General features: G+C 51.1%; 1 protein-coding gene across 15 annotated transcripts in view; it reads right to left on the bottom strand.

Moving 5' to 3' along the window:
- Positions 1 to 17,644, bottom strand: part of MYT1L (myelin transcription factor 1 like) — a 367,369-nt gene that overhangs the window by 65,261 nt on the left and 284,464 nt on the right. For all 15 annotated transcript variants that reach the window (XM_033124940.1, XM_033124939.1, XM_033124941.1 and 12 more), the window contains 4 exons: positions 17,100 to 17,234; positions 12,440 to 12,530; positions 10,914 to 11,021; positions 7,003 to 7,214 (listed from right to left, as the gene is read on the bottom strand). In XM_033124940.1, coding sequence (XP_032980831.1) covers positions 7,003 to 7,214; positions 10,914 to 11,021; positions 12,440 to 12,530; positions 17,100 to 17,234 — 546 coding nt within the window. The remainder of the gene's footprint in view (positions 1 to 7,002; positions 7,215 to 10,913; positions 11,022 to 12,439; positions 12,531 to 17,099; positions 17,235 to 17,644) is intronic.

Below are 17,644 nucleotides of genomic sequence, written 5' to 3'. Positions count from 1 at the left end.
GTGGGTGGAAGAGTGGTGGCCCAGGGCAGAGTTGCACCACCGGTGGTCTTGGACACACCCGAGGTAGAGATGCACAGACACCGCGTGTGTGCCATGCCTGTCCTGCTTTCACAGGAACAGCCGTCCCCTGCACCGAGTGTCCCTCACCAGATCCCTTCTGAAGAGCCAGCTCACTGACAGCCATACGGGCTTCAAGAGCGAGTACGCTCTTTAGAGTTGTTTCAAAGTCTCCTTTAAGACATGGATGGGGGATGTCTGATGGCTGATTTATGAGCATGGGTTCTTATCACTGCCAGGGTCACTGGAGTCACAGGGGTTAGATTTTTCACTCTGAATCCTGGCAGTGAGGGTTACTCAGAGGTGAACCTGGATGGTGCTGGAAGACCCGCCACAAAACACCTCCCTCGCAGGGTCTCAGACCCGCCATCAGCAAGTCCTCCTGTTTCGAAGCACATGCATCTCTCGCACCTTCTTTCCAAAGCCCACGGGACTCCCAGTGTGAGCATGAGCTGCTGTGGGGACGTGGTGACAGGTGTGTGTGTGTGTGTGTGTGTATTTCCAGCTGTGCAAGGGCCACGTGATCTGAGAAGCCGGACCCCCATCTAGATAACTGTGAGTGGTAGCACGGCTGTCCCTTGCTGGAAGCCGGCCTTGCTCTCGTGGTTGTCCCCAACTTTGTCATTCATGGGTCTGGAACCTGAGCAGCCCTACTTAGGAGGGCTCACAATGGGAAGAAGAAAACAAAGCTGAACAAAACGACACAGCTCACCAGCTGACAGCCACTCATCAGGAGCCATGCCATGGACTTACCCAAAGCACCTGCTCGCGTACAAATGGACAAGGGACGAAGCTTTCGCCATCAGTAACTTCCACTTTACCCAAAGCCCACACACCCTAACCCAGCAGACCAGCTCACCAGTGCCACCTGGCTGCGAGGCCACACAGTTGGCGCCCCTGCCTCCTCACAGCCCGACAAAAGCCACAAAGCCACCACACAAGCAGGTACCCTGCAGAGCCAGTTCCCCAAATTCAAGGTCACAGAGCATGTGTAAGAGATGCAGGTAAGCAGGCTGCTTGTGTTGTGTGCACCTGAGTGAGTCAGCCCGAGGACAGTCGCCACACTGCAGGTGTGTCTGCCACATGACCTTTGTCCTCTGCCTCCGTGAATGCGCCGTCTCACCAGCACACAGCAGGGGGCTCGGGGGCGGAGGGAGCCCACTGAGCCCCCCTCCAGAGGTTACCCCACGGGACCTGCCCCGTGGGTTCCAGAAACCACACCGAAATAGCAATGCCAGTTCATAGCCCAGACACTCCCTACTTGTCATAAAAGTAGGAATATAAAAATTCTGGGAGGAAAGAAATAATACTTATGAGGGTTTTGTTTTTTCCCTAGTGAGGGCCACTGGTTCAGAAAAAATGTGGTCCACATAAATAAGAAAAATAAGTATTTTTCTGAAATGAGTGAAAAGCTTAATTTCTAAAAGAAAGTAAGCAAGCAGGACAACAGGTGTCTATGCAACACATTGTAGCAAACTGTGGTAAAAATGTCTAAATCAGGAGGTTCTATTTCTCTGCATTATGCCCAGCTGAGGGGCTGGTACAGGATGTGAGCAGGTGAACGCGGACCATTTGTGGAGGGGTCCTCAGCTCACATGAGCCAGGACGAGCAGCTAGGACAATATTCATTTCACACGTGTACTTGCACTAAATGTCATCGATCACTTTTTGTTATGTTCCAAATGAAAATAAGAGTCTCTATACTTCAGATTTTTCAGGTGATGAAGGTCTTCAGTACTAATAATTACCTATTTGGAAACATTTACAAAACGCGGATCACTGTGCTGACACTAGAGGGCGCCACAGAGCCGCACATGGGGAAGGTGGATGCCCCAGTTCTCTGGGGCGCTTGTCCCCTCCTCCCACCGAGGGAGCCTTTTTACCAAGACAAAATGCACGTTCTCTTTCTTTTGGCAAACAAATCTATTTTCAATCAAATCATTTTGCAATCAATCAGCAGACAAGAATTTCATGTCTTTCGAGGTGCCAGCACATCACTGGGAAATTCGAGACCGAGTGGCTGGTTCTCTGCAGCCCCCACTGTATTTGTCAGCCCCAGCAGGTCCCACACCACACAGAGAAACAGCCCTTCAGGAATCTGCCCTCTCTTGCAGAAAACAGGGAAACCACGTGAGAAGTGTAAATATGGTAAGTCAGACAAGGACAGAGCAGACACCTTCCCGCCAGGACCTGTCCATTAACGTGCCCCGCTGTGAGTCTCACTATGCGTGTGTGTCTCATTACCCGGAAAGGTCCACGTCCTCATGGATTCACCTTCTACTGGAGGGAACAGATGAATGCGGCTGTACTCTTGGAATTCCCACGAAAACCAGGGAAAAAGGAATACGGCCCAAAATATGCCTCCTAAATTTATGCCCCTGGGTGGGAGCTGGCAGCCTGTCGGCCTAACTGGATTCAGGCCGTGTGTGCCAAGCTTCATCGCATGACCCTCAGTCTTTCTGCAGCCTCTCCTCTGTGCTTTATCACAAGTAGACCTGAGTATGGACGCGGCATCCTAAACAGGGATCGAGCTCCCTGGGGAGGCTGTCCTCTCAGACAGCAGGGACGGACATGTCAGATACAAGCCAGGATTCTGGACGCCCTCTCACCTGGTCCCTTAGTTTCCCCTGCATGGCTGTGTGTGCCAGGCAAGCTTGGTGCGCGGGGTGAGGCCTCTTACCCACCAGGAGCTTACAGTCCAGGGAACAAGTGGCACTACCAAGGATGAGGCAGCGTGTACGTCACATAAGCAATAGTGCAGGTAAGTGGGATTTGTCAGGGACAATGTGACGGAGGGCCCATGGGCAGGTGACTACGAGGGCGTCTTCCAGAGGGCAGGGCCTCGGGGTGGGGAGGCCCAGCCAGAGGACAGACGAGGAAGGCTGGTGGGGAAGGGCAGGCTGCCTGAGGCAGTTCCGGGAGACGTTACCCCACCAAGGGGCCTGGATGAGGGTGAGGGCACAAGACAGGGAGGTTGGGCATGTCAGAGTGGCACCAGGTTTGAGGGCCAAGCGAAAGGAAGTTCAAAGATGATCAGAAAGTTTTAAGGTCAGGAGAACTGAGAAGTTGGGAGTAAGCAAAAGAGGCGGCCACGAGAGGCAGTCCGCTCACGGTATTGGCTGGGCACGTAGGGGTCTTAAACCCCAAGGGTGGGGACAAACTACCCAGGGCCACAAGTGGAGCTGTCTCAGTCCAGGGGTTGGCAACTCTTTCTGTAAAGGGCCTGAGAGTTGTTTAGGTTTTTGTGCCACATGGGCTCTGCCATGACTGTGCAGCTCTGCCGTGTGGGACAGTGGCCACTTCCATAGCAACCAGGGGGGCCGTGGGACGAACTGGACTTGTGAATACTGAAGTGTGAATTTCACGTAATTTTTACATGTTAAAAAATATTCTTTTTTCCCCCCAGGTATTTAAAAACATAAGAGGGGGCGGCTGATTGGCTCAGTTGGTTAGAGCGCGGTGCTCTTAACAACAAAGTTGCTGGTTCGATCCCTAATCAGCCACTGTGAGCTGTGCCCTCCACAACTAGATTGAAACAACTACTTGACTTGGAGCTGATGGGTCCTGGAAAAACACACTTAAAAAATAAATACCATGTTTCCCCCAAAATAAGAACTAGTCGGACCATCAGCTTTAATGCGTCTTTTGGAGCAAAAATTAATGTAAGACCCGGTCTTGTTGTACTATAACATAAGAGCAAGTCTTATAATATGATATAACACAGGGTCTTATATTAATTTTTGCTCCAAAAGATGCATTAGAGCTGATTGTCCGGCTAGGTCTTATTTTCAGGGAAACACGGTAAAAAGTTTATAAATAAATAAATAAAACTGGAAGAGCCATTCTTCACTCACCATAAGAAACAGATGGGGTTGGAGGTTTGGGAACGCACGTTTGGGGATCCTCTTCCTCACCTTTCCCTCCATCATTTCCTGCACGTAAATTTCCACGTCCTAGGAGGGTGCCCCAAACTCCTCAACATGGCCATGACGCTCAGCCACGTGCTCACCATGTCACAGGTGTTCCTGCCCCACCCCCATCACGAGTTGCACGTGCAGCCTCACCAGCCCCTGGCCACTCCCACCAGCCCATGGGTTTCCTGCCTTCTTGTGTTAATAATTAGTGTTCAAGCTTCATGGTCAAGTCTAACACTTGCCACTCAGGTAAAGCTCGTGCTAACTCCTCCAGGCACAATGGACTCCTCAGCTCACTGTGTGTGAGCATGTCTTCTATCGTCTTCTGTTTATTCGTATCTCTTCCTGGAAAGTTGTTATCAAGAGGGAGAGAATAAATAGGGAGATAGATGGATGACAGATAGGCAGACAGATAGATAGCTGGCTGGCTGGCTGGCTGACTGGATGGATGGATGGATGGATGGGTGGATGGATGGGTGGATGGATGGATAGATGGGTGGATGGATGGCTAGACAGACAGACAGGAAGAGAGACAGATGGATAGACAGATAGCAACTAGCATGTGTCTGGAAGAAGGCAGGTGGTTGAATCCCAGTTTGCTGAGTGTTCTGGTCATAGCTGGGGGGGATCTAAGTGGTGACACCCAGACATAGGGAGAAGGTCCTCCTTTTCTAGCCTGTCTGCCTCTCCGGGGAACTGCTCCTTGCTCCAGAGTTTCCCCCCATAATAGGCCCATTTGCTTTCCCCCCATAATAGGCCCATTTTACCATCTTTTTTAGGAGCAATGACTGAATTCCTTGTGAATCTGAAGCAAGCCTCGGGGAGGACACTCCTGGAGGGTGACTGCAGACGACAGTCACCCTGTGGTGTCCAGTGTCCGACACCCAGAAAGAGGAATGGCTCGTCTCAGGTCACACTCCAGCAAACCTGACCCAGCCTATCTCATCCTTAGTGGGCACTTTGCTTGATGTTTTAAAAATATATCGGATGAATCTAGTGGAAGAGAAATGGGGTCACTGATTTTGTTCTCAGTAAACTGTGGTAAAATGCTGTCTGTCTTTCCTTTCTTCTTAGTTTCTTGAAGACCTGACACTGAATGGTTCTGCATCTTGTTTTCTTGTGGGTCAGCTGAACAGCCTGGCTCTGCCTGGGTTTCTGACGACAGGTGTTTTTTTCCGGGCAGGTAAGAATGAACGCCAATAATTAATACATGTTTGTTCACCTCTTTAGAGTCATCAGTCGACCTTCCCAACAGCCCTGTGAGGCACCAGGGTAGAAACTGTTGCCACCACCCTGCTCTTGAGGGAACTAACACACAGGAAGATTAGTTTGTTCAGTATCATACAGCTGCTAATGGGAGAGCTGAAAGAGACCCAAGCAGGTCTGACTTCTGATCAGCTAAAGGGCCCTGCAACCACCAAGACATGCTCTACTGGTCACGGCATCCTCCGCACTCCAGCCATGACAATGAGGTTAAGGAAATCAGGCCACACAGAACAGCAGCAACAAATCGGCGTGTGAAATGAACAACTCGTGAAAGTACCCATCAGGTCACGGTAAAATGTCAATAAACTGGAAATCACATCAACAGAATCCTTAGTTATATGGATTCAATTTCTTCTGATCCTCCATTTGTAATCAAATGAATGAAATTGTTACAAAACCTGAAACTGGCAAATTATTATTACAAAATAAGCAAAACAAAAATAATTATTTTCTGTTCTACCTTGCACTTCCTCTTTTCCACTTATATCTTTTTTCCTCTATATTAAGAATTGATACATGCAAGGATAATCAATATTTGATATATCAAAGAAATATTAAATTTTATTCACTATATAAGTTACTTGTTATAAAAGCAAAGAATGACTGACATAACATAGAAAGATATGTAGCTACTCATATCGAATTATAAAAAGATTTCAGAACTCCCCAAGCATTTAACTTAAATGACTTTTTTGTGTGCTGTGACTTCAGTTAAATATCCTGCTGAGAGAGGAGCGCAAAGACCGTGAAACCTGCGTCCCTGTGTCTGCTAGAGAACACCGAGAAGACTTTTAAATCATCCACAGTGGTGCAACCCACATTCCAGTCGGCAAACTCTGCCAACTAAGTCCCTATCCCCCAGAATTTAAAGCAGAAACGTGGTTAGGTAAATACGTCAAGTCACAGAAAGGCATCTTGCCTCTGCCGTTCAACTTAGCAAGTTAGCCCTAGATGAAATGGGGACCAGTTGACACCGCGGGTAGCGGCTTCCAAATACCTGAGTGAAAATGACCTGCCCCTTTCTCGGGAAGCACGTAGTTTTTATTTGGTTCATCGGCCCTGTTTTTGGTGGATGCCGAGTGCAGGTGGCTATGAGTGCAGCCAGCGACAAAGTCCCGTTACAACAGGAGGCACTCCCAGGCCCCACCCCCCAGGCAGAGAACAGACCCGAGTCTGGCCGCTGGAAGGAGGCTTGGGACACCACGGAAATTGTCGCCCCTTGCTGCACAGAATCGCGGTAACTGTAAAAGTGCCTGAGCCCAGGGAGCCTGCGTCCTGGCTTGGGCAGTGAGGGGTGCCGCCCGGGGAACTGGGGTCTGAGCGCTCCCCCACATGATGGAGTGTGCATGCAGGGCTGAGAACGCTGAGGGAGGGCAGGCCTTCTCAGAACAGCCAATGACCAGGCGCTGCTACTGGCTGTCGGGTGAGTGCTGGCCCACCTATTACAGGGCGCTTGTAACGATAAGGACACGGGCTCAGCGGCAGTGAGGTGGAGGAGCAGAGGCTCTCGGTCCATCGTGCAGGCGGCCAGGCGGAGTCGCTGTGGGCACAGTGAGGCAGTGCCTCCGTGATACCCACCCCCAACAGGTCCCCCCGCAGGCCCCGCCCCCACCCCTGGACCTGAGCAGCCCACGCTGTGGCGTGCTGTTCTTTGTACCCGGCCAGTGACCACATGCTCGAGCAGCGTGTAGGGAAGGGATATACACAACAACAATATCATTAACGGCAAGCGCGACTCTCAGGTATAAGCGTGTGCACCTCCTACCATCATATCCTTTGGGGGATATGTCCCTGGTTTGCACCTTGGGAGCTATGGCCCGCTTGCCGTAAGTGTGGCTGTCGTAACTGTTGTATTCAAACGAGGTCTTGGAGTATTTCTCCAGCTCTTTGGCCAGGTTGGAGCGCGGCGTGGTCGTGGGGACGTTGTTTCTGTAGCCGTAGTGAGGGATCTCAAGCTGCTTTACAAAGCACATGGGCCTGCAAGCAAACAAGAAACAACGGACAGCTGCTTCCTTGTATGTGGGGGGGTGCACTCACCAGAGTGTCTGGTTTCTTAGTCGTATTAAGGACCCAGAACCTTGCACAAAAATCACAATTCTGTTTTCCCAAGAAAAGACCAACGGTGCTGTAATTACACAGCACCGAATAAGCTCTTACATTGGTGCAAAATTGCGGTTTTTGCAATGATTTTTAACCTTTTAAACCACAATGACTTTTGCACCAAATAAGCTAGCTGCCTACTGTCAACTTTGGCAATAGGAGGAACAAAAATAAAATATGGAATTTTCCCCGTTTTCTTTTCCTTTTCAGGGTCCTGATGAAGAGATGAGGTACAAGGCTGAGAAAGATTCACGTCCATGCATCTTCTTTGCAAAGAGTAAGAATTACACACTAATAAAGGGAGCTATCGAGACATTTTCCCTTACAAAATAAGAGGAAATAAAAGAAATCCTCACAGGGGCACAGACTGAGACGACACTAGATACAGAGTTACCCATCAGGACAATAAAATGGAACCTGCAGTAATATGTTTGACAAATAGTGTACACTTGCAGTACTTTTATCTAGCAGTGATTCATTTTCCTCGGTTTGGGAATAAATTATTATAAATGGAGGAGCCCTCAATTATCATTCATTAAGATTCTGTGTTGTGTGTGTGTCTGTGTGTGTGTGTGTGTGTGTGTGTGTGTGTGTGTGTATGTCCAGCTATTTATCCATCTCACAGGTGGAATTTCAAACTCTTTGGAAATAACAGAAAAGTTGTGCCTCTCACTCACCATGCTGTCAGGTGACCTCTTTATCTACTAAATCCCCAACACATTCACTATTTCACTGACTCAGCCTGCTTACTTGACAAATCAAGACAAGGCAGTGATTCGCGGATTGTCTACTACTTGAGGCATTTACCCAGTGACATGGAGGGGGCTGCATAAATGAATAAAACCCTCGTCCTCGCCTCAAAGATCGCATGATCTGTGTGATACTATTTTAAGAGCCCAAGAGCTGTGGAAATTCTGGGGAAGAGAGGTCACTTCCGGCTGTGAGGTTTAGTTCCCTTTTAATGGAGCACATAGTGTTGAACTTGGCCTGGCAGAACTGGTAACATCATTAACGCCAAGAGCCAGGGAAACAAACAACAAAAGGTGAGGAGCATCTTCTGGGAACCAACCGCAGGACACTGCTGGCTTGGGGTGAGATGGGGGGTGAGCTCGTTGTCTAGACGGCAAGGCCCAGGGGCTGGGCCGGGAGGGCAGACTCCCAAAGGAAGGGAGGATGGAGCAGAGGGAGGCACCAGTGAGGCGACAATACTTGGTGACAGATAAAGGTAGGAGGGGACCCAGCCAGGGTGCTGCAGAGATGATGAAAAATTTGGACAGGTTTGAAAGCACTTAAGTCCTAAATCTCTGTTGGAAAATTTACTTAAATTATTGCAGGTTTAAATTCTTCTCTCTTTCCTTCCTGTGTATGTCCTGCCCCTGTGAGACACGGGGGGAGACGGGGGAGCCCTCCGCCCTTGCTCCTGGTTGGAGAGCAGTGCCTGTGGTGAGTGAGGGAGCAGGAGGGCAGGAAGAGGCCAGAGGCGGGGCCAGGGCTGCAGCCAGCCCGGGCTCCAGCTCACCTGATGGCTGCAGTGGGTCCTTCCTGTGTCAGCACCCTGCCTCCCCACACCCACCAGGGGCACGAAGGAAGCGCTTTGTACGTGTACACTAATTGGCCCCCAGTCTTGTTTTGTCGTCATTTGATGTGGTTTTCCATTGCGGCCACCCAAAGAAAGGGACCGAAGCTCTGAAACCACAGAAACAACGTAAATGCTGGTTTTTGGGCTCGTGTCTGAATAGGGTGAGGTTTGCACCCGGGCCGCGTCTTGTCTGTCTCAAGCCACCAACGAGCTTTATGCTGGCTCGCAGCCTCGGTATGACTGGAGAGAACGGTCACAAGGTCTTTTCCAGCAACCTGGGGTCTGGCCACAGTAGGCAAAGAAAATGGACAGAAGCCCCCGCCTCGATCTTTCTCTACCTCTCCTTAAAATGCCCCTGGTTAACAGCTGTCCCTTGTCAAATGTACTTGCCCCAAGGGCTTTTTGTGGGGCCCTCATTCTGCCAGTGACCAACAGTGGGCTGGGGGCGAGGCCCTTTGGGGGTGGGGTCCCATCATTTATTTGTTGTCAGCCTTACTTTGTGTGAAAAGAGAGAGTTACAGGCAGCCTGGGATATTAGATGGGTAACACCCACAACACAGAACAATCCAGAAGACACACCAAGCTTAACTGAGGGTTTATCTCTGAAGAGGATCACAGATGGTCTTCATTTTCTTACTTTCGTCCATTTAAATATTTCTAATTGTCTGTAAAGATTTTAACTTTTCTATTGTGGGATAAGAGGGAGCTTAAGGACTGTGGTAAAATCCTCTCAGAAAACTGAAATAATATACAATGAAACCCAAAAGGTGACACGTTGTTTGCCTAATGACTATTTCCAAGTGATTTGCCCCAAAGAAACAATTCAACAGAATCAAGATTGTGTTGTGTATGTTTGTGTTGTATGTGTTGTGTGTATATGTTGTGGTGTGTGTCGTATGTGTTGTGGTGTGTGTGTGTGTGTATGTGTGTGGTATGTGTATGTGTGTGTTGTGGTGTGTGTGCATGGTGTGTGTCGTATGTGTTGTGGTGTGTGTCGTATGTGTTGTGGTGTGTGTCGTATGTGTTGTGGTGTGTGTCGTATGTGTTGTGGTGTGTGTCGTATGTGTTGTGGTGTGTGTGTACTTATTTCTCTCTCTTTAACAGTAAACGTTGGAATCACCCTACTGGGCCCGCAGTTGGAACCCCATTCCAGCAGTGGTAGCACCTCCCCACCGTGGACCTTGCATAGCTATCAGGATTCCTGTTATGATTCTTTACAGACGTGGACGCCTGTCCCCCGGGTGGTATGAACGAACAGGGCAGAATACCATGATGAGCACACTTCCCACATGACAAGGGCTCGAAGGGAACATGCAGAAACAGAAGGTGACCGCGGGCTGTGCGAGTGGGTCTCTGTCCCGTCTCCTCTCCCAGCCATCAGCCTTTTCTAAACATAAAAACCAGTGGGCGGGACCAGCTGATCCCTGGGGTCTTTCCTGGTTTAACATTCAGTGGCTGACTTTCAGGTTGTTGGGAAGTCATCTAACCTCTGTGCACTCGGTTTTGCTTCTCAAGTGGGGACAATGGGCCAACCGCCCACCCCGCGGGGTACCACCGGGTAGAGAGGCAGCCCCCGCCTTCACACAGGCAGGTTCACGCTCTGCCCGGTGCTGCCCCCTTGGGCGTTTTCAAGCACTAACACCAGCCTGCGGGTCGGTGTCATGGCCTCTCCTCCAACTTCACATAAACTGACTTTGGGCATCTCATTAATTTGCAAAGCTTCTCTGTAGCTTTCACAGAATCACGAAGTTTCAGGGTCAGAAGGAAAACCAGAAACAATTTCGTGTGCTTCTCTCACTAACAACTTACAATCGGTCCACGAGACCAGCGACGTGAAGTCACCTCCTGCCCTCACAGGGCCACACGGGGTCTGGCTCCCAGCACAGGGATCTTCACGGGCACCTGCCACCAGCGCCATCCTTGTCACTAAGCATGACCGTCCACCTCATGCAGAGCCCCCTGGGCGTGTGGGGCTGCTGGTAGATGGGACTAGGTACCTGAGCACGCGGTCGGAGGCCTGGCTCGACTTGGACGCGTCACAGCTCTGGTGCTTTTCTTGGGCCTTCGCCAGCTTCTCCGCGGCGGCAATAGGGCATCCGGACAGGCTGCAGTGACAGAAGGGGCTTAAGTGTCTCCTCAGGCGGCCTCGTCACCCCCTCCCCGCCCTCAGCCAGCGTGGGAAGGCCCCGAAGCAGGGGTTGGGGGCCATTTCCCACACGGGCCCCAGGCTTTCCTGACGGAAGGAACAGGGGCAGGGGGAAGCCATGTCTGCCGCTGGCCGTTCCTCTGGGTCTCCAGCAGCCATGCCTGATGGCCATGCCCAGGGTACAGTACACTGGACCTTTCTAATGACAGCTAGCCAAGCTCTGCGACAGTCAAGAGAATGTGAGCTAGTTAAAATCTTAGACACAGTTCCACTGCGGGATGTTCACCATTTCTGGAGATGAGGGACTAACTGCTTGGAAGGCTGGTTCTAAGATGCCCAAGAAGGGCAGCTCTCTGGCGGGCACTGGAACACATGGCTCTGAGCTGGTCCTGCGAGCATGACTGACCACAGCGCCTGGCTTGTCCTTCCCCAGGAAGATAAGCGGGAGGGGAAGAAAGCAGGACAACCTTGAGGTCTGCTGCAGAACATTTTTCCGAGCTGAATGTTTATGGAAGAGACCCCGGGTCTGAGCTGGTTCCTCCTGGAGTCCCAGTGTCTGCTGTTTGTGTGACCACATCTGTCTGCACAGGACAGGTTCACACGGTTACTCAGGGGCTGTGACTGGTTTCAGTGTGAGTTTAACACAAGGAACCAGATTGACCAGTCAGACAAGCAGACATTAAAGTGACACCTGGCAGTCTGCTCCGCTCAGATGTCATTTCACACGAGCTTGTGGAGCTGGGACGACAGGCTGTAAGACAAACGGTAAGAACCAGTTTTGGCTCCTGAGAAAAAACAGCTGATGGAGATGGAGCTGACTACTATAAGGAGAGGTCAGAATGAGGAAGAGACCCGAAAGTTGTCCTGAGCAAAAGCGCGACTGTTACATGGAGGACGGGCCCGGGAGGGGTCTAGCCCCTGTGCTCTCGGCCACTCGCGCCCTGACGCACTGCTGGACATCTGCTGGTACTTGGTGACGCCCACACTGAGGACCCAGGTCTCAGCAGGGTTTTGGGGGCATGGCCAGGTTAAGTCACACTCCGCATAGTCTTCCTGTGATCTAAGTCCTGCCCCCCCCACGTGTGCCCCCCCGCTGCTCCCCTGGTGAACCCTGGAGGGGAAGGCAGCCTTCATTGCATTCCTTCACGTTGCCCCAAATGGTCACGGTTCCATCTTAGGCGTTATACCAAAGATGGCACCTCCCAGGGGACTGTTATCCCATCAAGACACGGTGGGAGACACAACTGAAAACATCCCAGGTGTGAAGAAGGGACGTAAGCACCTGGCTGTCCTGTGTGCCACACGACCGCACGCTCCGTCTGAGTGCATGTGCTGGGGCCTCTGTGTGCGGGCAGGATGCCGGGGCGCGGTGCTTACCTTCTGTGCGAGTTCCGGTTGCTGTTCACATGCCCTCGCCCTGTGCAGCCCGGAGTAGGACACTTGAGAACATTTTCATGCATGGCAAGAACTTGACAAGGAGAGGCAGAGAAAACAGCCCAGCGTCAAAACACGGAAGCGGCCCAGATACGAGAATATGCAGTCATTTTAACAGGCTGGGCTAGTTCACAACACAGTCCTACAGACATTCGTGGTGGGCATGGTCAGGGAACACGCGTGGGAAGAAAAGAGGTGTATCAACCTTACTCTATTGGCACGCAAAGCAGGGCGCACTGTGTGTGGGGGACGGGAGGCAGGGTTGAGGACCAGATTGTTCCTGATGGGACAGGACCAATGGCCTCCCGGTACACCTCTCATTCTTAAGCACCGATGGTGCCGTGTAAAGCACGCAGACTGGAAGATTCTGATGCATGCCGACGCTTCAGAAACACAATGCTAAGGGGCGTGATAGCCATGGCTGAATAGCGCACCCCAAACCTCACTGCTACATGAAATGAGTGGAATAATGACTTTCCATCCAGGATTAGGTACTTCATTCTTCTCCAAATGCAGTGAGCTAGAATGGTAAGTGGGCTACAGGTCAGCTGTGAAATCAGCATGTGGGGGACATGCCCGTGGTCACCACAGTGTAAGGAACCACCAGCCTGCTGTCAGGACAGCGTTCAAACTGACCCGCAGTGGCCGTGGGCTGGGCATCTGCACAGCCCCTCTTTCCGGGTCCTCTGCTCTGGGTCGTGGGGGAGGCTAGTGGGCATGACACGTGTGGTGGACAGTTACAGGATTGGCCAGGGCCCCAGCGCAGCTGCGACAAGCTCCCTGTGGCAGGAGACTGTGTGGCTCTCCCTGCAAGTGAGCTGAATGCAGGTGAGCCTGGACGCCCCCCCGGAACAGTCTGTCCACATGAGCTGCACACTCGGGTTTTCTGGTGTGTCCTCTGAGATGTGCACGCTGCCCCACACGTGCGGTCATCACCCAAGTCCCCATCTCGCCCTTCCCTCCTGCTCAGTTCCTTAGAATCAGAGTCCATTCTGGTTTTGTCCGTATGGTTCTCATCACCCAATAGGAAACAGTGATCACACAATGAGAGCCAACTCTTGGCTCATTTTGTTAGGACCCGTGGAGAGGGGTTCTAGGATGTCTTCTTTCTGGGGGAATCTTGACACAGCTCCCTGTCTCTCTGTTCCCATCTCAGAGCATCTCAGGGGAGGTAGGGGCCCTCCCTCCCAAAGTACTCTCTTCTTCTGCACCCTCACCTGTCCTCTTCCCTTTCCTTCGGGGTCTTGACTTACCTACCATCTTGTTGTACCATCACATAAACCCCTCCCACGACACAGCTTCTCTCTCAAATTAATATACAGCTTTCCTTTTGTGCTAAACTTTTCAAATATAAAATGTTCCCTGGACGTAGTAGCAGATCCCTTTCATGCTTGTCCATGGGATAGATCTGGTCAGAGTGACTGGACCTCTGTCTGCTGCTCCGTGGACACATGGCCTCCTAGCCGTTGTCAGCCGGGACTCCTCCCTGAGACGTGATCCACTTGCTGCCCCTGGTTGTCTGCCTCTGTCCCCACAGCCCCAAGCGTGGTCCCAAAGGCCTGTGACCACGTGCTCCTAGTGCCCACCTCACGTCTCACTTTCCTCCTAGCTGTCGATGGCAGGCTTGTGCTCTGTAAGCCTGACACCCCCTGGCCTTTCCCTGCACTCCTTGTCTTAGACGGTCTTGGACTTGTCTGGACCTCAGGCATCCCCCTCACACGTGGGCCCCTCACAGAAACATTGCATCCGGGTTCCCTGTCTCCTTCTGACTGCTCCCTGCCTGCCTTTCTGCCTCTGCGTCACCTTCGTCTCCTTTACGTGCAAACCTCCCATTTACGGGTGCTCTTCTTTCTTGCCTTAGACCTCCTCTCCAGGCCACTTCACTCTCAGTTGCAACTAGGACAGCTTGGAGGGCAGACCTAGAGAACCGCCCGCAACCCGGCTTTCTCCAGGCCTCCTCCCAAAAGCCTGTTGGACACATCACACAAACTTGCGATTTAAGTGGGAAAAATCAAGTCGTGATGTCCCGTCAGATGTGGCACTGTCTCAATGCCCTACACCTCTCATTGGTGTCACCATCGGACCGTTTCCCGAGGAAGACTCCTTGGCTGCATCCCAATCTACGTCTCCTTCTGACCTAAAAGGGTCTTCAGGTTCTGCCAACCTGTCCGGGGAACGTTTCTTGAACTTGGTCCAGCCGTCCCACCCCCGCTGCACTGTCTCCTTCATGCCCTCATCGCCTGCACGGACCATCACGGTAACTCTCACAGACCCAGCTAGAGCATGACCTCCATGCAGCCTGCGGGTCCCTGGGGGAGCCATCAGGTGCCGTCCCAGGTGGGTGCCACAGCACACTGCTAAGCCCCTGGCATGCAGTGGTCACATCTGTCTCGTGTGTGAGCCCTCTCTATGCCAGGTGGGCACTCTTGGAGGACAGAGTGGGTGTCACTCAGCACTGTGTCCTCCGTTTCTGACAGTGTGTTGCCACCTGGGGTACAGACTACTTCACTGAATTCACCTGGAGTGTAGCGGTTCTACATTTTTATGGCATCGTAAGGCATTACACACGAGTAAAGCTTTACAAGTGCTTTTCTGCAGTGCCCTAGAAGGCAGCTACTGTAGGACCGGTTTCAGACCTGCGTCCCATCTCACATGGGCGAAGCTGAGAGCAGGCGTGTCGGGCCCGTGGTCTGTGCGAGCTCGTTCAATATGCGAACTGTCAGAAGAGTCCCTGTTTCTACTACATTTAGACTTTTCCTGTGAAAACATGGAGCCAGGAGGATTTGTCAGCCATGAAAAGGAAATGATACAGTGGTACCTCGGTTTTCGAACATAATCCGTCCCGAAAGACCGTTTGAGCTCTGAGACGTTCAAAAACAGCCGACAGCAAGGCCTCAGGATCTTGCACTCAGTGGAAGCCGCCTGACATGTTCGACTTCCGAGGCGTGTTTGAAAACTGAAGCCTTTACTTCCGGGTTTACGGTGTTCGTAAACTGAAATGTTCGTCAAGGGAGACATTCGAAAACCGAGGTACTACTGTATTCTGTTTTGAAGGCGCACTTGTATGACTTAAAGAGAAATTGCACAAAGAGTCTCTTTCTTCTCAAGATGTTAGTGTGGGTCCTAATGCCTCATTTGTAGAGGGAAACAGTACAGCAAGCATGTCACATGCCAGTGTCACACCGATCCGTAGGATGAGCCTGGAATGTAGGACCCAGGTGTCGGGACACAGACAGGGTTTGGACTGAGGCAGGTATGGACTCAGGTGATCGCTTGGCTAGCTACCTGGGCACGTTTGTATCTGCTCACATGTGTCTGGAGACACTGAGTGTCTGGTCCCTGGAAGGACAAGGGTGACGGAGCCTGTGCGTCATTTTCCTCACCTGACAGACCGGCCAGCACTACCCTGCAGGCTTCCTGGGGAGAAACGAGTGTTTTCTGGGAGCGAGCTGAGTGGCTGGCATGAGAGAGTGCTCGGAAAATGGAAGTGGCTGGAGTTAGACCACGCCGCCACCCTGCTCAAGTGACACATGGGACAGAGGCCTTGCGGCCACAACTCCTCCAGATAGCTCACAAGACAGTCACAGGAAAGGTGGGTTTCCTGTTTTCAGGTCCATGAAAACATGGGCCCACGTAGCTTTTAAACATATCTCACTGGCCAACATCCCGCTAAGCCTGTTCTCTGAGCCTCAGCTCCTGCTGTGAACTTCTCTTGGTCCCAACAGACTTGCCTCTCAAGTGTCCCAAAGTCGGCCATTTTAATGGGGCAGCCCTCAAAAGTCCCTCTATGCAGTCAACTGGTCATCTCCTCAGAGCTCAAGCAAAGGATTCCATTTCCCCACGAGAAACTGTGTCTCAGACAATGAGGCAATTCCTAATGTACCTTAGAGTCGAGATCAGATTCTTAAACTCATCTCGGCATTTCTGAAAATGTGCCTTTTTCCTGAGCAGTCAATTCTAATTATATTTAAATAGTCGGCATAGTTTTTTGTGCTGAGAGAAAAACAAAAAAGGTGTCCATATTATAGTTCTAAAAGAAATTGAGTTGTTTTCGCAAATTTATGGCATATTCTCAGAACCTAACTGATTAAAACAAATGTGTAGGATCAAAATCCACCCACCTCCAAACTCCTTATTTAAGATTTTATTATGTAGAAATGTTGGGACAACTGTGACACGAAACAGACTTTTCCAGTAAAATGCAGTTAAATATGAATGTAGTATGGATTCACGTATGTGCAGAGGTCCAGCTAACTGGGCAGAAGAACTCCCGAAGGGCTGTTCTCAGGGATTCACAGCAGTTCAGTGGGAAGGGATGTTACAGACTGTCGACATTCAGTCCTACCATGAGCAAGTCAGGGATGAATACGGACGCGAGCCCAGGCTGCCTGTCGGGGGCAGGCGTGGACGGTTACTTGACGGCGAGCTGCGTCCTAGGCCCGGTGTAGGCACAATGACACCAAGAAAACACCGCACGCTGGGGGTGGTCTACAGCCCACCAGCCTCCATGGGCCGCTGACCCAGGACGCATGGGCTCGACAGAGGCAAGGGCTGGCAGGGACGGCTGCAGGCGTGAGTGCCGGGGTCGGCGGAACACACTTACTTTCTGGAGGGACCCTATCTTTGTGCGGGCATCCAGACAGGCTGCGATGATGCGGGTACAGCCCAGTTACGTGGCCAGTTCCATCGCACCCTGGGGTCGGACACTTGCTCTCTTTCTTTTCTGCTCTCGAGGGATCTAAAAGCGACAACAGGTGTCAAGAGAATGAATTCTTTACCCATTGAAGACAAATGTGATTATTTCACAAGCTGAAGAGACCTTGATAAATAAAGAAATAAAGCGGGTGTCACAGAGATGGGCTGTGACATCAAGCTTTTGCATAGGTCTTTGATTTGGGGTGATTTTTTCGACCTGAAACAGTATAATCATAAATTATAAAATATTTTACTTTCTATGCTAACGAAAAAAAAAAAAGACTATCCCTACCTGAACTCTTGATAACTGTTTTCCTGTGTGTTACGTGACGAGCTCAAAGAAATCACCATCAGTGGTGATGAGACAGTGACCTTCTCAGAGAACTAAACCATGCTGTGGTCACTCAGCAGATGCTGTGTGAAATCCAACCAGGATTATTATGCCACTCAAAC

This window comes from Rhinolophus ferrumequinum, chromosome 13, assembly GCF_004115265.2.
Source record: "Rhinolophus ferrumequinum isolate MPI-CBG mRhiFer1 chromosome 13, mRhiFer1_v1.p, whole genome shotgun sequence".
Classification (NCBI taxonomy): domain Eukaryota; kingdom Metazoa; phylum Chordata; class Mammalia; order Chiroptera; family Rhinolophidae; genus Rhinolophus; species Rhinolophus ferrumequinum.
Note: the sequence above shows the minus strand (reverse complement) of the source record. Positions and strands in the feature narration are given on the sequence as shown.